The sequence below is a fragment of the Myxine glutinosa genome, chromosome 1 (assembly GCF_964187855.1).
Source record: "Myxine glutinosa chromosome 1, kmMyxGlut1.1, whole genome shotgun sequence".
In the NCBI taxonomy this organism is placed as follows: Eukaryota; Metazoa; Chordata; class Myxini; order Myxiniformes; family Myxinidae; genus Myxine; species Myxine glutinosa.
Window position 1 is genome coordinate 391,115,629 of NC_136261.1, and position 27,870 is coordinate 391,143,498.

Here is a 27,870-nt window from a genome sequence, read left to right on the forward strand (position 1 = left end):
AGCGGCGATCGGCGCGATTCCGGGGGAGGGGGGCCAGGTCAGCCCTTCGCCCCCTGGCGGGGACGGGGTTCCGACCGGGCGAGATTGAGCCATCGGGCCGGAGACCGCAAGGATCCGCGCCGAGATGGTGCGTGGAATCTCGGCCCGACCAAACTGCCTCCCCTGAACCGAATGCCGGACGGACTCAACCTGCAGGTGACCAAACCACCCGAATTCATTGCTCGGCTTTGCGAAGCCGAGTTTTAATGATGTCATGACGTACCGAGAGGCTCAGTTATAGCGGACTGTGATGATAATAGTGTTTTGATCCGAAATTTAGAATAGTGAATAGGATTGGCAGAAATGATTGGCAAATTAATAATTGGTAAACTGATTGGCAGGGATTGGCAAATTTCGATTTGCAGGAATTTGATGGCAAAATTGATACTGGAAGATGCCCGATGTGGTGGGATGGCAACTCTGCCATCCCTCACACCCACGGGGCACATGAGCACTAGCTATGGGGTTTATGGCAGTGTAAGCTCGCTGAGGGAGGGTTTGGATAATTGTATAAGGATCTAGAGAAGATTGACAATAGGTAACTGGATATTTAAGTAGCGACATTATACCTGTAGTGGGGACGTAGAGAGTAGGGTAGTTGGATTATAACGACAAGGGAGCGCAATAATATAAGGGGTGACGGGGAAGCACGAGTTTTAGAAGGGCACCAGGTAGATCAGATGATGCCGTGTGTGTGAGAGTCTTAGTATCGAGCAAATGAGGAATTGCTAGGCAATGCTCGGGAAGGATGTGTGTATGAGCATGGGAGAATTTGGGTGCCTGAGGCAATGGTTTGGAGAGTTAGAAGTGTATTGTGAAAAGTGTGAGGTGATTGTGAGTTGTATTGAGCGTGGAAGTGTATGGAGCAGTGTATGAGTGAGTAATGGTGATTGGGCGTTGTATTGAGCAAATGGTCGCGGAGGAAGGAGGGTGCAGGAGGCACCAGGTGTAGGAGTGATTGCACAGGTGTGCCAATACAGGTGAGCATGGTTGAATGAAATTTTTGGTATGGAATATATGGATTATGGAATGGATGGTGTGGAGTGAGTATGGTGGAAACTGTGGAGTGGAGTGGATGGTGCGAAGGTGTGTATGGGGAGGGTGGACCCCATCACGAACACCCGGGGAGGGTAGTTTAAGAGCTAGGTAGAGGGTATAGGTAAATTGTGGTTGGATATTGGCATCTGTGGTGCGTGTGGAAGAATGGTGTTTGGATGGGTGCATTAGTGACATGGAAATGGCTTGGCGTGTGGCCTGTTAGTGTGTGTAGTTAAATGGGCACTCCGCCACTGTGAGGATGTCGGCCAGGTGAGGCCGCAGGTGGGCTCTGGGAGCCGTTAGAGTTCAATGGGGCCCGAGGATCCAGAGGAAGGACCCGGGTAGCCCAGTGCCAGAGAGGGAACCGAGGGGGTAAGCGCCAAGGAGGGCCTTCCCCAGGTAGATAGGTTAGGGTAAGGAGCAGGTAAGCTCGGAGGCAACTGCAGTGGTGGAGGTGTGCAGGTGGGTAGACCTGCTGGGAGAGCCACACGACCCAGTCCTGAAATTGTGCAAAGGCACAGGGAGTTGAACCAGGGGAGTGAGACCCCAAATTGATGAAGCACCACAGCTTGGTCAATGGGAGTTTGGTTCTTAAACCGCATAGAGTGTAAGACGGCCAATGGTTTGGCCGGGAAAGACCCCGGGTAGTGTAAAGTGTGTTAATGTCATTTAGGAAGTAGTTAGGATTAAAATCTCCTCGCACCATCTACATCCACTCACCTGAGGTGACAGAAGTCCACACCATGCCATGTTTTGGTTATTTTTGTGCAAATGTTTGGATTGTGAGACGCATCATGATGTGGGTGTGACATTGTGTTGTTGTTCCATCTCTTCCTCCTTAAGAGGGATTGATGATGAATTGGTGATGGCAAATTTTGGATTAGTGGAATTGTGACGAATTTGGTATAGGGGAGATATGGGGAAGACGTGACATTAGTGACGAATTGGTAAGTGTGTAGATTTTGTAAATATGGGTAAGGGCAAGGGTGGAGTAGGTGACCGGGGGGGGTGGCGTACGGTAGGGACGAGCTTTCTCACTTCGCTCTCCGTACGCACATCACCTTGCATTGCCTTTGTTGATGTGTACCCTTATGACCGTACCCCTCGCTAACCTGTCTTCTCTGTCTTCCTTCCCCGACCCATGCATCGTGCTCTCTGGTCACTGAGGGGAGCATGCGGGAGGCCGAGTCTGTGTGCCTGAAATTTCCGCAACCAGCTGCCTGCATCCACGCACCACTTATGGACCACAGTCTGTGGCCAAGCACCACTTATGGACCACAAGCTTTGTGGCATGGCCCCTCTGCTGGGACCGGCCAGGTTGGCCAGAGGAAGATCTTGCTTGCGGACCTCAGTGACGTGGCACCTATGCCCTACAGGTGAACCACCCATAGTCGGCCCCTGTGGGCCGTAAATAAAAAAAGATGGACACATTGTGTGCCTTTTTATCTTTACAAATAGGCCACAAGCAAGAAGAACAAGAAAGACAACATCAAGAACGACAACGGCCAGCAGAGGGAGCTGAATAGGGAGACCAGCATCAGTTGTTTTTTTATTTGAACGGTGGTGACTGTGCACTGACTGGTGCTTTATGGTGCTTTGGTGTTTATTGGTGCTGGTGCGTCGATGCAGTGCATGCTGTCTCCTCCCCTCCCACAGGATTTTCTTTTTGTTCCCCCAAAAGAAAAATCACAGGTCCTGGGTTGCGTTGTGAAAATAATGAAATAGCGTCACTTGTAAATAATGCTCCCCACCATACATGTTTAGTTTGAAAACCATTCCGCAATTCGGTTATCCTGTGGGCGTGAATCTGTTAGGCAGGGTGCAATGCAGCAGAGGGACATACTTATTTGTGTTTTAAAACTGTCACACTCAGGGTCAGATTAATTGTAGAGGGAATTACACCTGCGTGTCACATTAAGTTAAAGTTTTATAGGCCCGGGACGTGCCTGGAGGATGAGGGTGCCGTGTTGCGGATTTGAGAATCCTGTGTTTGTAAATATCACCCTCTGTAAGTAATGTCATGATCTTTGTAAATACCTCCATTTATGTAAAGGTCAAAGGTCGTCCCCTTAGTTAGTCCATCGCATGCACGTAGAAAATCATATACCCTTCTAAATAGTTATTTCTTTATTATGTGTTCCAGTTTAAGGCTCTGTTGCCCATTAGTTGACACTGCATTGCACCAAATCGAATAAGATAGATCCCCTTTTTCAAATTCCCCCAAAGCCTTCATTTCCAAATGCATCATTGCCAACTGCATTATTGCCAACTGCATTTGCCGCCATTACAGCGTGGTCAGCTCGGGGAAGAAGGGCGTGCCCGCCCATCGTCTTCGGTGGAGCCAGAGAGCCCGTGCCCACCAATCGGCACTACGGAGAGCGACCTGGTAGGCGTGCCCTCTTAACCCGCGGCTTGATCGTGGAAAAAGCCATAAAAGGAGGTTGGGAGGGACTGCTTGAAAAGATGAGCTCGGAGTCGGACACGAGGCAGAGCAGCTTGTTTGAGGGGAAGCTGAGAGAGGTCTTTGAGGGAGGTGCGCTGGACCGCAGACAGATTCTGTGAAGTAGTAAAGGAGCGTCGGAGACGCAGGAGGCGGAGGACGCGTGAGACAGCTGCCGGTGTGAAACCGAATACGTGGAGCTGCCGGCTCCTCGCTGCTAGCCCGAAGCGGGGCTGTGTGCCAGGTTTCGCCTCTAACCCACAAGCGTGGACCAAAGCGCGAGCTTGGAGCCAAACCTCTACGCCTACCATCTACCTGGACCCTCCTCTGCCGTCCCATTTCATCCCTGCCATACCATCCTTTTGTGTACGTGAGTTTGTCTTGTTTGTTTTGTCCCTGGGGTTTAAGTAAGCCTGTAAAGATAAGTATAATTGCACTGTGTCTCCTTCTTCTGTAAATTGCTTTCGTTTTCTTTCCTTCTCCCTTGGTTTCTTTGGTTTTGTACAATAGTTAGTAATAAATACCTGTGTTCTTCCTACCTTTGCCTTCTTCTTCTTCCTCGTCTGATCGTCCTTGTCTTTTCCATCATTGAATACCTGTGGCACGATTTGGCCAACGCATAGGAATCGGGTTTAGTACTTGCTAATGGTTCGAGCCGCGGGCTGCTAACCCGCTCGGCAAATAACATCTTGTCCGTGGTTTCGAACGGGGCTATCCACCGGCTTCGTGGAGATGTTGGCGGAGGTGTACGGGACTCCCTTGACCAATCACCTCGGCCAATCTCACCCCACGAAGAAGCGGGATAGTTCCAGGATGGGGAGACGGCCAGCTTAACAGGACAAGGGGCTAACCACCCCTTGCTAACGGGAGAGCCGTCCCTCGTTTCCGCAACAATATATATATATATTTGACTTTTGAAATTATTTTGATATTGAAAAAATAATAATAGTGGGGTTGTACAAAATAATAAAAGAATACAAAAACACACGTAAAATACACCTTAGAAACACGTCCTGGCAAGGGACTGCAATCTCTGATTGCTCTTTCTTGCTAATATTTGTGATGGTTCATATAAGATCTCAGGAAGAATATGACATCGCGTCATTTTTGCCACGCCCTTAACAGGCACTTGCCGTGCCTCAAATAAACTTTAACCACGCCCTTAATAAACCCTCACCAACCCATATATATATCTGCTCCTTCCTTTTAAGGTTAATTGAAGTTTTTCAAAAACATTATTTTGTTCCTATGTATGTGGATACTTAACTTCTGTTTCTAGAAGTACACATTGAGATATCGTGTAAAAAATGTAACTCAACGGAATCCTCACTATAAATTTATATAAATAAAATCATTATAAAAAAATATATTGTTAAAATAATCATAAAAGTAAGTTGCTTGGAATTTTTGGGTATACATTAAGGTTGGGGTATGGCACGGGCACGGTCAGCCAAATGTCCCCCTTCTCATATACCTGTGTTCTTGACTCGAGCTCGTTCTGATATTGACGATCTCCCGTTCCATGTAGGACATTGGATCGGATGGGAGTAATCACATACTGTAAATATAACTCTTTCCAAGGTCTCTGGGACTGCCAAACCAGCTTCCTGGACAAGGAAATGCACTGTTTTACCATCAACTTCCCAGCAGTCCTTGTTGGGGAAGTAAAAATTTGGAATTTGGAACAAGCACCAATCACCAATATGATACTGAAGGAGCTGGGGCTCCCACGTCGATCGGAAGAATGGACGCGCCAAAAAGCTGGAATTCATCCGAGTTGCTTTAATCAAACCAAACACTCAGGCACTCTGAAAAGCCCGTTTATCGGGCAGCAATATATATACATATTATCCCGGAGCGTTTGCCCAGGAAAGGCGAGAGGGGGCATGGCCCAGCGTCCTGGCTGCGGCCTGGCAAGTTGAGGGCGAGCCTGCCCGGGCGTCCCGACCGAGGCCTGGCAAGTTGAGCGCGGGCCTGCCCGGGCGTCCTGGACGAGCCCGGCATGGTGATCGCTCCGCGTCCTTGATAGGTGCAAGGCGATTGTGAAAACCCAGCGGTAGCCGCTACACACGTCCCCCCAGAATCGACTTGCACCGGCAGGGTCAATTTGAGGGGGGTCCTGATGACCCGGCCGAAGCGACCCCTGGCGGGTCATGGGAGGGGGTCCGGTGTGGTGGTGGGCGGTCGAGTGGGGGGCACCGTGGACGGGGGGCGGCCTCGCCGCGGCGGAAGGGCCACCCGTGGTGGGTGGTCGACGTCCACGTGCGCCGACTTGAGGCGGTCCACCGCAATCCGGTCCGACCTGCCGCCGATGTCGATGACGAACGACTTGTCGTCCCGTCGCAGCACCAGGAAGGGCCCGTCGTACGGCGGCCGGAGTGGCCCCCGATGTGCGTCGTGACGCACAAAAACATACTCCGCTGTGCGAAGTGCTGGGGGGACGTAGGACTGGGGGTCACCATGGTGGGATGTTGGCACGGGGGCAAACCGTCGGGCGGCCTCCTGGAGGTCCGAGCGCTGGTGAGCTGCGGACCAGGGACTGGTAGCGTCGGGCACGAATTCGCCCGGGACGCGTAGCACCTGGCCATAGACAAGCTCGGCGGTGGATGCCTGGAGGTCCTCCTTGGGGGCCGTGCGGAGGCCCAAAAGGACCCACGGCAGCCGGTCGGCCCAACCGCCGTCTTGAAGGCTGGCCATGAGCGCGGCCTTCATGGAGCGGTGGAATCGCTCGCACAACCCGTTTGCTTGGGGGTGGTAGGCCGTAGTACGGTGGAGCTAGACCCCCAGGTTGCGGGCGACCGCGCCCCACAGCTCGGAGGTGAACTGTGGTCCGCGGTCTGACGAGATGTCCGCCGGTGCGCCGAAGCGGGCGACCCAGGTGGCGATGAAAGCCTGCGCCACGTCGGCGGTGGTGGTGGAGACGAGGGGAACGGCCTCCGGCCACCTGGTGGTCCTGTCCACCATGGTGAGCAGGTGTGTGAACCCCCGTGACGGGGGCAGGGGGCCCACCAGATCCACGTTGACGTGGTCGAAACGTCGTTCGGGCACGGTGAAAGGTGCCAGCGGGGCCTGGGTGTGTCGGTGGACCTTGGCCCGTTGGCAGGCCGTGCAGGTGCTGGTCCAATCGCGGACGTCCCGACGAAGGCCGTGCCAGACGAATCGCGCCGACACCAGCTTCTGGGAAGCTTTCCGGCCCGGGTGGGAAAGGCCGTGGAGGGAGGCGAAGATGCGGCGTTGCCAGGTGACGGGCACGATGGGGCGAGGCTGGCCTTGGGAGACGTCGCAGAGCAGGACAGTGTCCGCGAAGGGGATGTCGGCCAGGCGGAGGCCCGTGTCCGCCGCCCGGAGGGCTTGCACCGTGGTGTCGGTGGTTTGGTCCGCCGCCATAAGCGCAAAGTCCACGCCCAGGTGGACCGCATTCGCGCTGGCCCGGGAAAGACAGTCGGCCACAGCGTTGTTTCTGCCGGCGACGTGCCGGATGTCCGTGGTAAACTCCGACACGGTGGAGAGGTGGCGCTGTTGGCGGGCCGACCACGGCTCCGTGACCTTGGCCATGGCGTAAACCAACGGCTTGTGGTCGACGAACGCCGTGAAAGGTCGGCCCTCCAGGAGGTGGCGGAAATGGTGGACGGCCAGGTGTAGACCGAGGAGCTCCCGGTCAAACGTGCTGTATTTGAGCTCGTTCGGCCAGAGCTGCCGGCTGAAAAAAGCGAGTGGCTGCCAAACCCCGTTCACCCATTGCTCATGTACGGCGCCCACTGCGTAGTCGGAGGCATCCGTGGTGAGGGCGATGGGAGCGTTGAGCACCGGGTGAGCGAGCAGTGTTGCGTCGGCGAGGGCCCGCTTTGAGCTTTGGAAGGCCGCATCCATTGCTGCGGACCAGGCAATGTCGTGCTTGGCCGGCTTGCCCCGGAGGGCTTCGTAGAGGGGCCGCATGATTTGAGCAGCGCGGGGCACGAAGCGGTGATAAAAATTCACCATTCCCAGGAATTCCTGCAGGGCCTTTATGGTGCGGGGATGCGGGAACGTGGTGATGGCCTCGACCTTGGTTGGCAGCGGCACGGCCCCGTTCTTGGTGATGTGGTGGCCCAAAAAATCAACGGCCGTCGTGCCGAAGTGGCATTTGGCCGGGTTGACGATGAGGCCGTGCTCGCTGAGGTGCCCGAACAGTGTTCGGAGGTGGAGGAGGTGCTCGGCCCGGGACGTGCTGGCGACGAGGATGTCGTCCAGGTAAACGAAAAGGAACGGCAGGTCACGCAGCACACCGTCCATCAAGCACTGGAACGCCTGAGCCGCGTTCTTGAGACCAAACGGCATCCGCAAGAATTCGAATAAGCCGAACGGCGTGATGACTGCCGTTTTAGGGACGTCGGCCGCCCTGACAGGTACCTGGTGATATCCCCGTATGAGATCAATTTTCGAAAAAATGACCCGTCCCGCCAGACGGGCGGAGAAGTCTTGGATATGCGGGATCGGGTACCTGTCGGGGGTGGTAGCATCATTGAGACGGCGGTAGTCGCCACACGGGCGCCATCCACCCCCCGGCTTTGGCACGATGTGCAGTGGCGAGGCCCACGCGCTATCGGAGCGCCGCACGATGCCGAGGTGCTCCAACGCGTCGAATTCGGCCTTCGCCACGGCGAGCTTGGCTGGGTCGAGGCGGCGGGCCCTGGCGTAGACCGGCGGGCCCGTGGTTGGTATGTGGTGCTCGATCCCATGCCGTACTGCGACGGCCGAAAACGGCGGCCGCGTGAGGGCCGGGAACTCCGTGAGCAGGCGAGCAAACTCGTTCGCCGCCGGGACGGCGCATGCCAGCTCGGTCGGCGCGGAGCTGCTCAATGTGCATACCAGGGAGCTGAAGGTTTCGGCGTTGATTAAACGACGCCGTTGGACGTCCACCAGCAGTCCGTGTGCGCAGAGGTAGTCGGCGCCTAGCAGAGCCATGGGCACGTTTGCGGTTACAAACGTCCAAGCAAAGCGTTGGCCGCCGAAGCAGAGGGTGACGTTGCGCGGGCCGAAGGTGCGGATGGTCGATCCGTTGGCTGCAACCAAGGAGGGGCCGCAAACCGCGGATTGCCTGTCCTGGTCAGAGGCGGGTATGACGCTCAGTTGGGCGCCGGTGTCGCACAGGAAGCGCCGTCCGGACGCTTTATCCGTGATGAACAGTAAGTTGCCCGTGTGGCCGGCGCTCATGGCTGGTAATGAACGCCGGCCCGGCCGTTTCCCGGCCTGCCGAAGGTGCACGGGGGTCGGCATGTCCGGGCCTTCTGTCCGAACCTGGCATGATAGTAACACCACGCTTAGTCAGGTGGAGGCCCCGGTCGTCGTGCTGGAGGTGGTCGGCTCGGTGTAGCGGCCGCCAATTGCGTCGGCAGTTCGGTCGTCGACCGTGCCGGGTGCTCGGGCGCCATGGGTGTTGCGTCGGACGGCGGTGGGTCCCATGTCGCCGCTGCGATGCGCTGTCCTGCGGCGGAGATCTTGTCGGCTTCTCTGGCAAGGGCCCGGGGATCTGTGATCGTCGTGCTTGCCAGGGCGAGGCGTACCGGGTTAGGCAGCTGACGGAGGAACAGCTCCCGGAACAGGAATGCCGGAGAGTGCTCGCCGAGCAGTGAAAGCATGTAGTCCATTCGCTCGGAAGGGCGCGTGTCGCCGAGCTCGGGCAGGTCGAGCAGGCGCTGTGCGCGTTCCGCCGATGGGAGGGCGAAAGCGTCGAGGAGAAGCTTCTTAATCGCGCCGTATTTGTCAGCGGCTGGCGGGCTCTCGAGGAGGCTCAGGGCGCGGGCCGCGGTGGCCGAACCGAGCGCTGCTACCACATGGTGGAAGCGGGTGTCGTCGGCCGTGATGCCTCGCAGGGCGAACAGGGAATCCGCCTGTGCGAACCAAACCGCCGCGTGAGCCTCCCAGAAGGTAGGCAGTTTAAGGGCGACTGCCGTGTCCATGTCGGTAGGTCACCAATGAAGGAGCTGGGGCTCCCACGTCGATCGGAAGAATGGACGCGACAAAAAGCTGGAATTCATCCGAGTTGCTTTAATCAAACCAAACACTCAGGCACTCTGAAAAGCCCGTTTATCGGGCAGCAATATATATACATATTATCCCGGAGCGTTTGCCCAGGAAAGGCGAGAGGGGGCGTGGCCCAGCGTCCTGGCTGCGGCCTGGCAAGTTGAGGGCGAGCCTGCCCGGGCGTCCTGGACGAGCCCGGCATGGTGATCGCTCCGCGTCCTTGATAGGTGCAAGGCGATTGTGAAAACCCAGCGGTAGCCGCTACAATACTTTCGAAATGACCTATTCTGCCCAGAATGCTCGGCGCGCATGCTCGGAAACCCCAGGAAATATTGGCGCTCATGGCATCTTCTTCTTCGTTTGTATGTAGCACACGGCTGTGGGATAGCCTCATTGGCTGAGGGCGCTGCTGTGCTGCTGATGCAGTGCCCTGTGTCGGTTGGGGCAGGAATTTGGAATTTGTTCAAGGTGCCAGCGATAGTTCACCGACTCTTCGCGAGGGACATGTGGAATCTTTAAAGTACACCAACTAATGCCGCAGACGGAACGCCCAATTTAACGTCCATCCGAGGGACACACACTGATGAATCGCACTGCCTGTGCAACATTGGGAATGCCAGTTTATAGCCGGGTCAGGATTCGAACCCAGGTTAAACGACATGGACTTGGAGGGGAGTTGTGCGTGCCACCTCGATGCCATCCTGCAAGTCCTCGGATTTATGGAAAATCTGTTGCGAGTCTCTGATGCCCCCACTTCTGTTATATTAGGTGCCAAGGAATCTGGATTTAACAAGGAAATGTTAAGTCACGCATTTCGTTTACATATTACGTACGCACAAATGGCAGGATTCCATTGCGAGGTGTTGAATGGATAAGAACACAAAGGCAGGAAGAGCCATTTTTAATGATTATTTATCGTCTAATGGAAACTCTTGCTCTTCCATGAGTTTTGTTGTTGTCTTTTTTTAAATCTCACATGAGATGTTGATGAATCTCCATCGCAAAAGGAACTAATTCAGATCGCTTCGTCACCAGCACGAAAACGGGCTTTGCCGGCTGAGTGCAAGGGGCGGGGAGTCCCGCGAAGGCGGGGACTAATATGAAGGCGGGGCGTGGAGTGGGCGGGGCGTGTAGAGTGGGCGGGGCTTGAGAGCTTCCCCGTGGTCCCTGCGCTGCCGTGACGTCAGAAGGTTGTCGCCTTGCGTGGAGCATTAAACCGGGAGTGTTCGCTCTCCTCCAGTCGAACCTAGGGGTAAATTGTGCTCCGGGACACCGCGCGTGTCTGCACAGCCTGTCCGCATTGGGCACCGACAACTCGAGGTACTCACGCGCGTTTCTCCGCAATTCCCACTTTTCCCCTCCATTTGTTTATGGATTTAAAGGGGTTTTCACGACTACATTTCACGGAACATTTTCTCGTGAGAACAAAAGTTTAAAGTTTGACTCAATGACGTCACAATACGCGGACTGTGCGGACGTTGCGGATTGTCGATGTGTTTTCCACATGAAAAGGTTTCAGAATAGTTGATCCACAGCGGGATCTACTTATGATCGCTCGTTTACGTAAACGCAGCAAAACCCGAGACCGCTTTGTTTATTTAAATAAATAATTATATTAACGTTTCATTTGTTGTTGTTTGTTTGTTTTTTCGTCCTGTGACGTCACGTTCACCAGCCGTCTTGGTCTTCCACACAGGCTCACCATGCAAGGTCGCCTCCCGTCGGCTTGGTGTACCGCTTCACAGAGCCAGGGGGGCCCCGACCCCGGAGCGCCGACCGGGTCTCGGCCCGCGTCCCTGGCTGTGGAGTGCCGGGTCTGCGGAGACCGCGCCTCGGGATTTCACTATGGGGTCCACGCATGCGAAGGCTGCAAGGTACGCACAGGTGTCCCCCCTGCCATGACCTCGGTGCAAGGGTATCCCAAATGGTCTTTCACCCTCATCCCACCTTTTCATCAAATTTTTTTTCTCATTTTGGGGATGATGGGGAAGTCTTCTTCTTCTTTAACGGCAATTATTCCCACGTTCCGGTGGGGTTTGCAGGTGGAAGCTTTTCCCAAGTCTTTCACGAACCGGCTGGCGAGGCCTGACGTTCGACTAAAGTTATGGCAGGAATTTATAATTTGTTCAAGGTGATTTTCGGTGACAACTCGCCTACTCTTCACGATGGATCTATAAGGTCCACCAACTGTCCGCAGACCGGACGCCTACGTCCGTCCGAGGGTTTAAAGCCGGGTCGGTACTCGAACCCAGGCTGGACAGCTTAGAGGCGATTATGGGGAACTCTCACGGATTTAAATCTGATGAATATGATGGGTGATGCATCACTACCAACTACCTGCAGGAGTCTAAGTACTACGCATGTGTTCGTTATGCTGAGGCTTCCTGCCACGTCCTCGGAAACCTCATTATATAATTTACCATTAGTAATATATTTTAATATTCCAATTATATGAGATTCCATTGTCGTTATTCCTGAAGCAAAACAAATATTATTTAACGTCCCTAATTATCCCACCTTATGTGATTGTCTGGGGGGTGGGGGGGTATGGGACAAAGTCTTTCACGAGCTTGCTTGCCTCACCTGGCCTGACAGATTGGATCCGACAGAAATTTAGCATTTGCCCAGGGTACCTGCGATAACTCGCCCCCCATTTGTCCACCAAGGAATGCCTGCAGATGGGACGTCCGGTCAACGTCCATCCGAGGGACGGCACACACAATGTTGAATCATCCTGCCTGTGAAACACCAGGATGACAGTTTATAACTGGTTCGGGATTCAAACCAAGGATAGACTGCTTAGGGCGAGTGTGTACCTCGAGGCCATCCTGCCGGTCCATTAAGAGGATACCAATCTACTTTCACACAAATAAATAAATAATTTGGGAAACAATTTTATTTTCCTTTTACCTCTGCCATTTTGTACACCGCTCCTTTCCTATGCCATCTCCAGGCATTGCAAATCGTCATTGCCGGGCACCGAAGCGGGCTCGGCAATGACGCACGCTGAAAGGGAGTACTCAGTTTTCACTCTGGTTGTTTGTTTGTTTTCATGCTTCTTGTTTGTTTGTTTGTTTCTTTGTCCAGGTGATATCTCAGCCATCCAATGAGCTAGGAAGCTGAAATTTGGGCACAATAGTGAGGAAGTACTTTGTCAAAAATGTTATTTTTTGTTGATTTGTTTCTTTTTTTGTTATTATTGTTTTTTGATTAATCAATTTTCCTTTCTCTTCTAGGCATTATCTCAGGCACCTTTTGAGTTAGGAAGCTGATATTTGGAAATGCCAATGACCAAGTGATTTGGCTGTAAAGGCTATTTATTGATTTATTGATTAATCAATTAATCGATTAATTATTTAATTATTTGATTAATTACTTAAAAAAATTTTTTTTTAGTTACAGATTCGAATGAAATAGTGGTGGTTTATGTGTTCTATTAGCCAAATGATTAGTTATTTAATTTTTTGTGATTTTTATTTATTTATTTGCATTATTAATCATTTATTTATTTTCTTTCTCATCTTGGCAATATCGCAGGCACCATTTGAGCAAGGAAGCTGATATTTGGACATGACAATGACCAAGTGTTGTGGCTGTAAAGGATATTTTTGATTTATTGATTGATCAATTAATCGATTAATTATTTATTGATTAATTAAATAATTATTTAAAAATTTTATTAATGACTTACTTAATAAAATTTCTAAAAAAGTTACATCTTCGGATGAAGCACTAGTGGTTTAGTTATGCTATTAGCCAATTGATTAAGAAAATATTTTATGACAATCTTTTATTGATTTTAATTATGCAATTAATCAATCAATTATTATTTAATTTTTTTATGATTTTTTTTTTTCATTATTAGTCATTTATTGACTTTCTTTCTCATCTGGGCAATATCTCAGGCACCTTTTGAGCTAGGAAGCTGATATTTGGACATGAAAATGACCAAGTGATTTGGCTGTGAAGGGTATTTTTGATTTATTGATTAATCAATTCATCGATTAATAATTATTTATTGATTAATAAATTATTTATTTACTTTTTTATTAATGACTTATTTAATTAAAATTTCTAAAAGTTACTTATATCGTCGGATGAAGCACTAGTGGTTTAGTTATGCTATCAGCCAATTGATAAAAAATATATTTTATGATAATCTTTTATTGATTTTAATTATGCAATTAATCAATCAATTATTGTTCAACCTTCCCTCCCAATACAGTCTCTATGAGCTGCACGGTGGTATTGCCGGGCGCTGAAGGCACCGCGCTGGAGGATATTTATTTATTTGGCATAGGGGCGGTGTACTTTGAAAGCATCTGTACTTGTTTACCTTTTTTGAAGGTGGATGGAATTTAGGTTTTCAAGCCTGTCTGTTTTGCCATCTGTTTGTTTGTCTTTGAATATGATATCTCAAAAAGTTGTGGACGGATTCAGATGAAATTTGGTGGCGATGTTGGGAATGTGACAAGGGTTAAATGATTAGGTTTTGATGAAGGTCCAGATACGAATCTGGATCTGAGAATTTTTAAAGGATTATTCACCACTTAACTTACCACCACTTAACACCACTTAAAGGATCTTAACTTATCCCTGGTGTTGGGCTAGCGGCTAGGGTGCTGGCTTAGGATAAAACCAAGGATCCTGGGTTCGAATCCCGGTCGATCGCTGAATTAACGCCAGGGGGGTTGACTCAGCCTGTCAACCTTCCGAGGTCGGCTAATTGAGTACCAGTTCACTGGTAATTCCCTGTTTGTCGTTAAAGGCGGCAAAAAGGGTTGGCGTCAGGAAGGGCATCCGGCCGTAAAACATTGCTTCAAATAGGGGACCGAAAAACAACAACAACCACGGTTCCTGAAAAAGGCCAACCCCCGCTTTGCGGGGAAAAATGGCCTCTAAAGGTGTTTTTTTTTTGTTTTTTTATTCACCACGGAGTTATAGAGCTAACACTGATATCATATAGCATGATATTTCAAAAATGTATGGACGGATTTGGAGGAAACTTGGTGGTTTATGGACAGATTTGGATGAAACTTGGTGGTTTATGGACGGATTTGCACGAAACTTGGTGGACTGGTTGGGTTGGTGACAAGGAAGAATTAATTTACTTTTGGTGAATATTTGAATCCAGATCCGAGAATACTTTAAATGATTCTTCACCATTGAGTTAGAGGGCCAACAACGATATGTATCGTGATATTTCAAAAAGTTGTTGACGAATTATGACAAAACTTGGTGGATGAGTTGGGTAAGTGACAAACAAGAACAAGCCGATGCGATTTTGGTTCAGGCCCGATTCCAGATCCGATCCATTAGTGGGATACAAAACATAAACTGCTCAGCCTGGCAGAGGTATGCATTCTACCGAGCGCAATTCTCGGTCACAATTGTATTTGATTGATGTGAAAGTGATCCTGGTCTTGTTGATATGTTTAGTGGACATTATAGAATACCTTCAGTGCTGCTATGGTTTCTGTGTTTATTGGAATTTCTTTCATTGTTTTATCCGTTTGTTTCAGATTTCACGGTTTATTTCAATGTTCCGCGATTGTTTAGAATTCCTCATTCAAAATTGGAATCTTTTTGTACTACCTTCTTTTGGCCCCACCCCCTGCCTTTGTCCAACTTTCTTTCTACATCATACGACATATTCATCTGGAACTGATTTGGCCCAAGTTCCTCGTAAACATCACGTGCAAGCATATCTGCTCAATCCAAATCGGAGATGACCATACAGGATTGTGGCCTTCATCGAGTGTCCGCCACTTAGTCCTAGATCTGTAATTGAGTTGCATCACCGAGAATAAAATCCTAACTTCATAAGACTGTTCATCAGATAATAAATGGTATGATGACAATGATGGTGCTGCGCACGATTCCTTTCTGGTGTATTGTCCCTCTAACCATCTGCTCCGCTGCTCTTCTCTGCAGGGATTCTTCCGGCGCACCGTCCGCATGAAGCTACAGTACGAGAAATGCAACCTCAGCTGTAAAATCCAAAAGAAAAACCGAAACAAGTGCCAGTTCTGTCGCTTCCAGAAGTGCATCCAAGTGGGAATGTCCCACAGCGGTGAGCGTTCTTTTTCCCGTTTTCCGACAGACCATTGCCGAACAGCACTCCTTGCGCAGCACTCCTTGGAGAGTGTTGTCTTTGAGAGGATATTTCTGTGTCTGGCCAGGTGTGCAAACTTCACAACCACTACAGAGTGAGGAGACTCACGAAACCGTATCATATAAAAACATTTCTCACATTGCAAAATACGGTTTGTAGTTGGGAAAATCCATAATCCAAACTGAAGGTACGAGCACAAATTAGTGCAGCCAACTACTGTAACCTGAACCACCAACTAGTGCAGCCAACTACTGTAACCTGAACCACCAACTAGTGCAGCCAACTACTGTAACCTGAACCACCAACTAGTGCAGCCAACTACTGTAACCCACACTACCAAATATTGCAGCCAACGACTGTAACCTGAACCACCAACTAGTGCAGCCAACTACTGTTACCCACACTACCAAATGTTGCAGCCAACGACTGTAACCTGAACCACCAACTAGTGCAGCCAACTACTGTAACCCACACTACCAAATGTTGCAGCCAACGACTGTAACCTGAACCACCAACTAGTGCAGCCAACTACTGTGACCCACACTACCAAATATTGCAGCCAACGACTGTAACCTGAACCACCAACTAGTGCAGCCAACTACTGTAACCCACACTACCAACTATTGCAGCCATCGACTGTAACCTTAACCACCAACTAGTGCAGCCAACTACTGTAACCTGAGCCATCAACTAGTGCAGGCAACCACTGTAATCTGAACTGCCAACTACTGTAACCTGTATCACCAACTAGTGCAGCCAACTACGATAACCCACAGTACCAACTAGTGCAGCCAACCACTGTAACCTGTACCACCAACTAGTGCAGCCAACTACGATAACCCACACTTCCAACTAGTGCAGCCAACCACTGTAACCTGAACCACCAATGAGTGCAGCCAACCACTGTAACCTGAACCACCAACTAGTGCAGCCAACTACAGTAACCTGAACCACCAACTAGTGAAGCCAACTACTGTAACCCACACTACCAACTAGCGCAGCCAACTACTGTAACCTGAACCACCAACTAGTGCAGCCAACTACTGTAACCTGAACCACCAACTAGTGAAGCCAACTACCGTAACCCACACCACCAACTAGTGCAGCCAACTACTGTAACCTGAACTGTAAACTACTGTAACCTGTATCACCAACTAGTGCAGCCAACCACTGTAACCTGAACCACCAACTAGTGCAGCCAACTACTGTAACCAGAACCACCAACTAGTGCAACCAACTACTGCAACCTGAACGATCAACTAGTGTAGGCAACTACTGTAACGTGAACCACAAACTAGTGCAGCCAACTTCTGTAACCTGAACCACAAACTAGTGCAGCCAACTACTGTAACCTGTATCACCAACTAGTGCAGCCAACTACTGTAACCTGTATCACCAACCAGTGCAGCCAACCACTGTAACCTGAACCACCAACTAGTGCAGCCAACTACTGTAAACTGAACCACCAACTGGTGCAGTCAACTGCCATAACCCACACTACCAACTAGTTCAGCCAACCACTGTTATCTGAACCACCAACTAGTGCAGCCAACTACCATAACCCACACTACCAACTAGTGCCGCCAACCACTGTAACCTGAACCACCAACTAGTACAGCCAACTACTGTAACCTGAACCACCAACTAGTGCAACCAACTACTGTAACCTGAACCTCCAACTTGTGCAGCCAACTACTGTAACCTGAACCTCCAACTGTGCAGCCAACTACTGCAACCTGTGTAATGAAATGAAGGAGAAGATCGTCGGTGTATTTCCCTCTCTAGTGGTGAGGTTCCCTATAAGAGGAACTGCTTTGGACGCGATAGATTACTGCACTGTTAAATGTGACTGGACTTGAGTTTGGTAAGTTGAATAATATTGCTTATGGGCTTGCTTGGGATGTACTCGGGAATTATGTTAGAGTACTAATGTATTGCTTATTCTTGTTGTAGATGATGTCGAGATTGATTTCAATAAAGCTCTATATGCTGAGAGAGGTTGTGGAATTAAATTATACCACAACCTGTACCATCAACTAGTGCAGCCAACTACTGTAACCTGAACTACCAACTACTGTAACCTGAACTACCATCTAGTGCAGCCAACTTCTATAACTCGTACCAACTACTATAACTCATACTCCCAACTAATGTAGCCAACTACTGTAACCTGAACTACCAACTACTGTAACCTGAACTACCATCTAGTGCAGCCAACTTCTATAACTCGTACCAACTACTATAACTCATACTCCCAACTAGTGCAGCCAACTACTGTAACCTGAACTACCAACTACTGTAACCTGAACTACCATCTAGTGCAGCCAACTTCTATAACTCGTACCAACTACTATAACTCATACTCCCAACTAATATAGCCAACTGCTGTACCTCATACCACAAAGTGTAGCCAACTACTGTAACTTGTACCACTATCTAGTGTAGCCTATTACTATACTTCATACTACAAAGTGTAGCCAACTGCTCTCTGAAACGAGTACTACTATCTCGAGTAGCCACTGACTACCTCGTAGCACCAACTCGTGTAGCTTCTCAGAGGGCAAGGCTCAGGTCCGACATTTAAACAAAGGAATGGTCTCTATCCGGGAGTGGTATGGGCTTCATCCAGTCCCAGATGGATGAAGACCACTAAGGAGCAGCTACAGTAGTTGGGGGCGTCCCTTCATTTCTGACCATCTTTTGAGTTCGAGGATTATCTCCCTCATACGTCTCCATCTTCCTCTACTTTTCCATTATCATTTCAATGTTGTTCAAGTATCCCCGATGTAGCTTTGACGAGCACGATATCCACCTGGTGTTGCGGTTTCTTCAGGTGGATGGATACCTGCTGGCATGTAATGCTCATAGCTGCACTTTTTATTAGCCGCGTCGCAGACGCTGCTCATAGAGTGCCCTCTGCTGTTGTTGTTGTTGTTCTTCTTGTTCTTGTTCTTGCAGAGAAGACAAAACCTCAAAGCTCCACCCATTCTGGGAACCATAGCTCCACCCATTCTGAGAGAGGCTTCATATAAACAAATATCCACCATTTTATTAACTCGCATAGCTTTGAGGCCTGTTTTGTAGGCCCGTGGTGTCTTCCTCTCTCACAGTTTTATTTCAAATCAAATTCGATATATCATTTCATTTTTCACAGTCGCTAACATCGTTTTAGACTCGGTTGAAAAAAAACGGGAAGAAAATCCGATGAAAGTTGCCCTTTATAGAACGAAATGAATTCTCAAAGGCCTGTAACTTCAAGTCCATTGAGATTTTTTTTTTTAAATCGCGGCATGGTCAGTCATACACTGCCCGAAATAAGAGACGGGAAAATGCCGAGATATATATATTTTGTTTAAATCGCGGCATGGTCAGTCATACACCGCCTAAAATAACAGACGGGAAAATGCCGAGATATATATATTTTGTTTAAATCGCGGCATGCTCAGTCATACACCGCCTGAAATAACAGACGGGAAAATGCCGAGATATATTAAAAATTCGTCCATTTGATGACAATCGTCACGATGAAATATTTAATTTATACGTCGTCACAATAATGTGGAGAGAGGAGCATAGCTTCGTTCACGTGTCGTCACACACGGGAAATTGCCGAGATATATATTTTTTTAAATCGCGGCATGGTCAGTCATACACCGCCTGAAATAACAGACGGGAAAATGCCGAGATATATTAAAAATTCGTCGCCACACACTGGAAATTGCCGAGATATATTTTCACTTTGCACAAAAATAACATCAAGTAATCGAATGAATAGGAATGTCCTGTGCCTATAACATCGACGTTATAGGCACAGCTGCATCTAGGCATTGTGTAACATCGACGCGGCTTTTGTTTTAATTAAAACTTTTTGTACTTTTTCTTCTTGTTATTACTCGTTTTGAGTAAAAACAAACTTCAGCAATTACATTGATTCTAAGTCCGTGTCATGAGGTCTCGAGTTGTTCCGTCGATGCTTCCTGCCCTAACCTTAGTCGAACGTCAGGCCCGATCATTCGGTTCATGAAAAACTTGGGTCGAGCTTCTGCCGACCAACCCCACAAGAGCGTGGGAATAATTGTGGTAGTTCAAAGAAGAAGAAGAAGAAGAAGAAGACCATGGATAAATTGATTTAATATTTCAGAATCAAACAAAATTGATTTCATTTCAGTCATTTGCCTTAGGACTGAATGGCACTACTTTGAGCCACTAATGACGTCATAACCATTAAATCCTCATTTGAGAATCACTTCTTGTTACTATGAGTCAAATTTAGAATGATGTTATTCACAAGACTTATAAACGTTCTCCCATATTTGAATTGGTGTCGTATTCACTTTGGCAATGCTAATCCTCCTTTTAAGTGGATTTATTTCGGATTTCATAGGACATTTTACGTTAAATAATGGATAGTTAAGTTGATGATGCTCACATATCTGTTGTTACCTCCACAACCGAAGGTGGATGGAGGTTACCTTTTCACCCCTGTCTGTTTGTTTGTGATCAAAATATCTCAAAGAGTTGTGGACGGATTCGGACGAGATTTGTCAGAGATGTCGCGTATGTCACGACGACGAAATTGTTAGATTTTGGTGAAGATCTGGATTCGGATCCGGCTACTAGAATTTTTAAAGTGATTCTTCACCATTGGGAGATGGGGCCAAAAACAATACAGAGCAGGATATCTCAAAAAGTTGTGGACGGATTTGGACGAAACTTGGTGGACCGGTTGGGTGTCTGATGAGGACAAACATATTCGATTTTGGTGAAGATCTGAATATGGATTCGGATATGAGAATTATTTAATTTTTAAGTGATTCTTCATTGGGAGGTAGGGCCAAAACTATACTTAGCGGGATATCTGAAAAAGTTATAGATGGAATTGGACGAAACATGGTGGACAGATTGGGAGTGTTACAAGGACGAATCGATTCAATTTTGGTGAAGATCTGAATATGGATTCGGAGACGATAATTATTTAATTTTTTTAACTGATTCTTCACCATTGCGAGATATGGCCAAAAACGATACAGAGCAGGATATCTCAAAACTTTATGGACGGATTTGGACGAAACTTGTTGGACAGGTTGTGTTTGTGACAATGATTAATCGATTCGATTTTGGTGAAGATCTGAATATGGATTTGGAGACGAGAATTATTTAATTTTTAAGTGATTCTTCACCATTCATTGAGTGGTAGGGGTAAAACCAACATATAGCAGGATATCTCAAAAAGTTATGGACAAGTTATGAGTTAACTTGGTGGACGAGTTGGTTAGGTGGCAAGAACAAGCCGATTATATTTTGGTTCAGGTCTGAATCCGGATCCGGCCTATCAGTGGGATAGAAACCATAAACTGTTCAGCCTGGTGGAGGTATGCTCTCTACCGAGTGCCCTTCTAGTTATTACTATTATTGCAAATGCTTGGCCTGAGTTCAGGAAGTGTTCCATCCACTCCCCCCAATGTAATGTGTCGATTGCCCCGAATGAAGGGAAGATTGAAGTTGGTTTTTAAAATTGAACTCCGCCACTTGCAGCCATCAGGTTCGGCCGGATGCCGCAGGCCGAAAAGGAGCGCTTGATTGCAGAGCTCTCGACGGGCAAGCAGATCGAGCAGTCGCCCCACGAGGCCAACCTGGCATCCCTGTCAAGACTCGTGTACTCCGCCTACCTGAGCAACTTCACGCTGACGAAGGAGAAGGCCCGAGCAATCTTAACAGGCCGGACGGGCCAATCGGTGAGCTGTGGCTGAACTAATCCTAGAGCCTTCATGAAACTCCTGATGGATTCATGACAACCATCTGAGTCATCATCGCAATAATCATTGACGACTCATAAAACCGGTTATTTAAACTAACCTAGCTACCTGATGAGTTAAGTTCCAACATATTTTATATGAAAATGATTGCCCTTCCCATATTCTTTTCTTTCTCCTTTTCTTTATATACAGACTTCGCATTTAATATGGAATATTTTTTTGGGGGGGTGAACTTACTTTTCAAGATGTCTTAGAACCAAAAGTTCATTGGAATTATGTTGAAATTATTCTAGATTTTGTTAATGTGACCTTTAAAAGAAACAAAAACCACATTTGACATTTCGAAACAAATAAATTGATCCTTGAAAGTGATGTAAACTGATATCGAACTCAATTCATGGACAGTACTGTGTTAAATTTCTGTACGTTTTCCAGAAGTATCTCTATTTTGCACATTAGCCAAAAATCTTTTTAACAAAAACAAAAGTTAAATTACGACTGGGATTACGGATAGTAAAATTACAGTTCAGTACTTCGTGTAACCCCCACGAGCATTCAGGAGAGCACGTACATGTTGAGGCATGCTGTTCACGAGATTTGCCAAGGTTTGGACAGGAATCACTTGCCATGCAGTTACAATAGTCTGCTGCAATTCACGCACAGAGGTGGGCTGCTGGTCCAAGTGGTCGATTTGACGCATTAATTCTGCCCACAAGTTCTCTATCGGATTCATATCCGGGGACATGGCAGGCCACTCCATATGCTCTACACCATGGTCAGGAAGAAAGTGTTGGATCATGCGAGCACGATGAGGCCATGCATTGTCATCTTGGAAGACAAAGTTTCCTCGAAAGGCTGCACGAGCAAATGGAAGCAATGTTTCTTCCAGAATGGCCCTGTACTTGAACTGGTTCAGGTTTCCATTCAGAACAACCAGGTCAGTTTTTCCCCCTGCATGAAAAGCAGCCTAAACGGTCACCCCACCACCTCCAGCTTGCACTCTTGGCACTATACAATCTTTGTTGTAGGCTTCATGCACTTGTCTGCGCACTCGGACGCGGCCATCTTAACGATAAACCAGAAATCTAGACTCGTCACTGAAGATCACGTGATTCCAGTGTCCTGGCTGCCATTGACGGTGCTCTCTGGCCCACTGCAATCGGAGCTGGTGTTGTTGTCTGGTCAGGCGTGGCTTTCTCAGGGGACGCCTGGCACGATAGCCTGCTTGAACCAGTCGTTGGTTGACTAGCCTTCTGGATACAGGCACATTTGTCAGTTGCTGCCACTCAGCCCTAAGCCGATTAGCTGACTTGGTACAGCCATTGCGGACTAACCGGTGCAGCTGGCGATCATCCCTCCTCGTGGTTCTGCGGGGACGTCCTGGCCTCGGTATTGGAGTAGGGATACCCCTCTGATCATTTCGTTTCAGGATCTTTGACACCTGACCTTGAGTGATGCCATACTGCCGAGCAATAGCACGCTGTTTCATGCCGTAATTTCGTAAAGCCACCACTCCATGACAAACAGCATTGTCGAGTTGACGGACCATCTCCAGAGGAAGCGGCAATAACTTTTGTAGACGTGCAGCAGTTGTTTTCCACTAATACAGAACGCAACAACCCTTGTATACCCGATTGTGAAGCCAATCATCAAATGCACCTGTCCGTACATTTTGCCACCCCACCTGTGATATAATCCTGTTGTTGACTTCTTGCTGCGACAGACAATCAGTGACATGGTTATTTTAACAAATAAATCACCAAAGTGTAAAAGAAACTCACTAGATTGATATACTGAGTTAAGAAAGTAAACCCAAGTCAAGAAAAAAATATATATTCCATATTAAATGCCATGTCTGTATATTACACTAGCGGAAGTACCCGGCATTGCCTGCTGATGTTCTAATATTGTTGGCATTTTGAAGAAATCAATTTGTTTTTTGTTTCTATTTTTTTTTGTGGGTGCCTAAAACATTTCCCGACACCCATCCAATAAGGAAAATTTATATTGAATAATACTAGTACATTCGCTCCCCCACGGGGGCGGCAAGTAGGGTCATTCCTCTCTGGGGTATGTAGATTACAGTAGATCTATAGTCGGGCCACAAGAACATCGGGGGTGTGTTAATTTACCAAGTTTCTTGTGGAGCGCTCGCCAAGTGGTTTAAGCATTTGAGCAAACACTCCATTCAAAACCGTTGGTAAGGAAGGGCTGGCTTGGCAAGTGCTAGCTAGCTGCTTGGTAACTGAACACACCCTGGGTTTCCTCCCTTTCACTTTCATGTTAAACAGCAGTTGTGACTTTTTCAAAAGGCCGCCACGTTAGCGGCAGGAAGGGTCTTGTTATTAACTCTTGTGTGGTACATAGATTACAGTAGATCTTTGCTCAGTTCCATTTGTAAAATTTGCCTCGTGGGGTATATAGATTACAGTAGATCTTTGCTCAGTTCCATAAGTAAAATTTGCCTCACGGATGTCCAGTTTCCTCCAAATTTCTTTCAGTTTCGTGTTAAACAGCATTAGCGGCTGTTTAACAAGGTAGTCATACGTATTTGTGGTTTATACTATTTTTTACTTCTCGTAGGGGTGCTCCCACAGAAACGGCACGGTAAGATGTTTATACACACGTTAACACGGTGTTTGGCCAAGGAGGAAACACCCCTTGGGGAGATGGGATATTATCTATCTATAATTCCAGTAATCTCTGTGTGTGTGTGTGTGTCTGTCTGTCTGTATGTATGTATGTATGTATGTATGTATGCGACCGCTGTTTCTCGACAACTACCGGTCCGATATACTTGAAACTTGCCAGGTATATTGCTGGGGACCCGAGGATGTGCCTTTTCAAGGTTTGAAATTAATCGGACAAGTGGTTCCCAAGGTATGGTCACCGTACTCGCAAGCCGTTCGCTTTGGCTTTGCGAATGGACCAAACCATTTCATGTAAATAGAGGGGGGGGGGGGGTTCTGTGGTCGTTGCGAATGGACCAAACCATTTCATGTAAATAGAGGGGGGGGTTCTGTGGTCGTTACTGCCACGTGGTTTCAAAGTTTTTTTTTGTTGTTGTTGTTTGCACGCATGTTTTTTTGCACGCACGTACGGGCAAGCACGTACGGGCGTGCCCGTACGTGCGGGCACGCCCTAGTAAGTAATAATTACTCTCGCCAGAGGAGAGGGTATTGCATTTGAGTCCGTTTATCTGTCTATTTGTCTGTACTTCTGTTTGTCTGTTTGTCCACACACAAGAAATATGATTTTCTCTGCAACCGTTGATCCAATTTACAGAAAATTTTCCCCATAGGTGCACTTCCTCCTATATAATTATTTCATGATAATTATGACGTCATAGGTCACGTGGTACAGGTGCCATCTTGAAAAATCGCAGACGTGGCTCATTGTAAAGAACTCTCCATGGGGAATAACATATATTAATTATGATGTCATAGGTGCCTCCAATATGACATCATAATTCAAAAGTACAAAACTTAATCCTATCAAGATGAAATTTCTTGAGCGTCATCTAGGGATGAATTGGTGGAGAAAAACATATTGATGCCGTCATCGGTCACGTGGTTCGGTCGCCATATTTGTTTAAACACAAAAGCCTTTTTTTTAAAACACGAAAACACGTCCCGGCAAGGGTCTGCAATCTCTGATTGCTCTTTCTTGTTTTGTTTTGTAATAACATTAATATTATGCGTCCTTGGAAAAACATCACAATAAGGCTATCTTAAAACAAATATACACCTCAACACGCAACTCCCTTCATGGGGAAAACCGCCTTGGGGGGGAGGGAGCAAATTATTTTGCTACATCCTTCATTGTGTGACCCTTAGTCTTCCTGTCAGGTTTGGTTAAAATTGGATCAGTAACGTCCGAATGTATCGTGATCAAAAATCCTCAGACAGACGCCAAATTGCGTATTTTTGTATGTGATGATATTACACACACACACACACACACACACACACACACACACACACACACACACACACACACACACACACACAATAATCAGGGATAATTTATTACCTTTCATATAGCTACAAAGGCTCAGGCATTACAAACCGAGTAAAAAAATTAATCCCAGAAGAATCTAACTTTTGTTTTTCAAAATTTTCAATTTTTTTCTTCTTTTTTTTCGTTTTTGCCTAAAACACTCCCAGGCACTCACTGATGAACCTCTGAAAGTTTGAGGAAGATCCGTTCAGCTATCTCTGAGAAAAATGGCGACCCACAGACAGAGAGACAGACAAACGGCTCTCTTGTACTTTTATAGTATGGATTACCTAAAGTAGCGGGACAACGTACCCAAATCTAAAGGAAACCCTCCGAACATTCAACTGAATATTGCACCCACATTACAAAGCAGCACGTATTCTGTCTGTGAAAGTGTGCAGCAGGTATAGAAACTCCATTATCACATCAAGATGACTTTAGGAAGAAGGCTCGCTGACCTTCAACGTGTAATGCTAATGGTGTCATCATCTGAGCCGCACCAGAGGCCTCTGACTGTGATGCTGACGTTATAGCGAGCAATTTCAAAGGAGAAGTATTCAGTCCACTGAACAAACGAATCGAGGAGGTGAGGATAGGTGGGGGCGAGGGGAGAAGGAGCAACGAGCCCCAACTTTCCCAGTAGCGGAAACTTACCCCACCTTACACTGCTTTTGGTAGTGACGTGTACACTGTGTCATCACTTTAGAGTCGTGTTCTCTGTAGTAAAATCTAACTCTATATGCCATCTAATTACTTGCGCAATCGAAGATTTTTCAAGTATATTGGTCAGTTGCGTTTGTGGTTCTGTCTGTTTGTCTGTCTGTTTGTCACCGGCCTACAGGTCACAATTCTAAACCGATCGTCACGAAACTTCACCACGTTGTATAGGTAGTCCCAATTGAGAAGCCTATTGATTTTGAGGTCAAAGGTCAAGGTCATCTGGAGGTCAAATTTCTAAAATCGCCATTTTAAATCCGATTGACTTGAAAATTGAGCATCACTTGTATGTCAAGTCACCAAATTGGGAAACATACTATTTTTGAGGTCAAAATTTCAAAGGTCAACTCAAGGTCAAACTTCCAAAATCATCACTTTTCATCTGAAAACCGTCAATTTTCATCCGAATAACTTGAGAATTGAACAGCATTTGCATATTGCTTCATTGAATTGGGAAACATACTATTTTTGAGGTCAAAAGGTGAAAGGTCAACTCAAGGTCAAACTTCCAAAATCATCAATTTTCATCTGAAAAATCGTCACTTTTCTTCCTGTTGACCCGAGCTTTGATCAAGATTGTCAATTTTAATCTTGATGAAATGGACAATTTGCTGTATCAATGGAATTTTTTTTCTTGGGGGTGGGGGGGGCGGATTTTGCAAGTATCGTGCTCCGCATGACGTCCTCTTGTTTGCCTGTTTGTCACCGGCCTACAGGTCACAATTCTAAACCGCCCATCACAAAACTTCACCAAGTCGTATAGGTCCTCCCACTTGAGAAGCCTATTGACTTTGAGGTCAAAGGTCAAAGGTCATCTGGAGGTCAAATTTCTAAAATCGCCATTTTAAATCCGATTGACTTTAAAATTGAATAGCATTTGTATGTTGTCAGTAAATTGGGAAATGAACTATTTTTTAAGGTAAAAAGGTCAAAGGTCAACTCAAGGTCAAATTTTTAAAATCATCAATTTTCATCTAAAAATCCACCAATTGTCAACTGATTGACTTTAAAATTGAACAGCATTTGCATATCGAGTCAATAAATTGGGAAACATACTCTTTTTGAGGTTAAAAGGTCAAAGGTCAACTCAAGGTCAAACTTCCAAAATCATCACTTTTCATCTGAAAAACCATCAATTTTCATCCGAATGACTTGAAAATTGAACAGCATTTGCATATTGTGTCACTATATAGGAAAAGTAACTATTTTGGAGGTCAAAAGGTCAAAGGTCAACTCTAGGGCAAACTTCCAAAATCATCAATTTTCATCTGAAACATCGTCACTATTCTTCCTATTGACCAGAGCTTTGATCAAGATTGTCAATTTTAATCTTGATGAAATGGACAATTTGCTGTATTAATGGAATTTTTTTTCATGGGGGTGGGGAGCGGATTTTGCAAGTATCGTGCTCCGCATGACGTCTTCTTGCTTTGTCTATCTGTCTCTTCTCGAATCGATTAATCTCCTCCTCTGATCTGTACATCTTCCACATATCCATATCTGCTTCACTACATCTCTGCTGTGAATTTGTCGAGCTTCTTCTCATTTTTTCCTCCACCACCAAAGGTGGAGGGAGGTTATGTTTTCACCGCTGTCTGTTTGTCTGTTTGATTGTGAACAAAATATCTCAAAACGTTGCAGACGGATTCGGACGAAATTTTGGCAGAGAGGTAGTGTATGTGACAAGGACAAAATGATTAGGTTTTGGTGAAGATCCGAATCCGGATCCAGCCAGTAAAATTTCTTAAGAGATTCTTCACCAT

At 47.2% G+C, this 27,870-nt stretch overlaps 2 protein-coding genes across 3 annotated transcripts in view; one reads left to right on the forward strand and one right to left on the reverse strand.

Annotated features, from left to right (window-relative positions):
* LOC144889570 (uncharacterized) overlaps nucleotides 1–27,870 on the reverse strand; it is a 434,610-nt gene that overhangs the window by 354,751 nt on the left and 51,989 nt on the right. The gene's annotated exons all lie outside the window — the stretch shown is intronic.
* LOC137416516 (peroxisome proliferator-activated receptor delta) overlaps nucleotides 10,712–27,870 on the forward strand; it is a 65,244-nt gene continuing 48,085 nt past the window's right edge. The window contains exons 1-4 of one of the 2 annotated variants that reach the window (XM_068102134.2): nucleotides 10,712–10,840; nucleotides 11,217–11,394; nucleotides 15,455–15,593; nucleotides 21,171–21,370. In XM_068102134.2, the coding sequence (XP_067958235.1) occupies nucleotides 11,224–11,394; nucleotides 15,455–15,593; nucleotides 21,171–21,370 (510 nt within the window). In that variant the 5' untranslated portion in view covers nucleotides 10,712–10,840; nucleotides 11,217–11,223. Of the gene's footprint in view, nucleotides 10,841–11,195; nucleotides 11,395–15,454; nucleotides 15,594–21,170; nucleotides 21,371–27,870 lie in introns of both variants that reach the window. The other variant, XM_068102138.2, reaches the window with a different exon arrangement.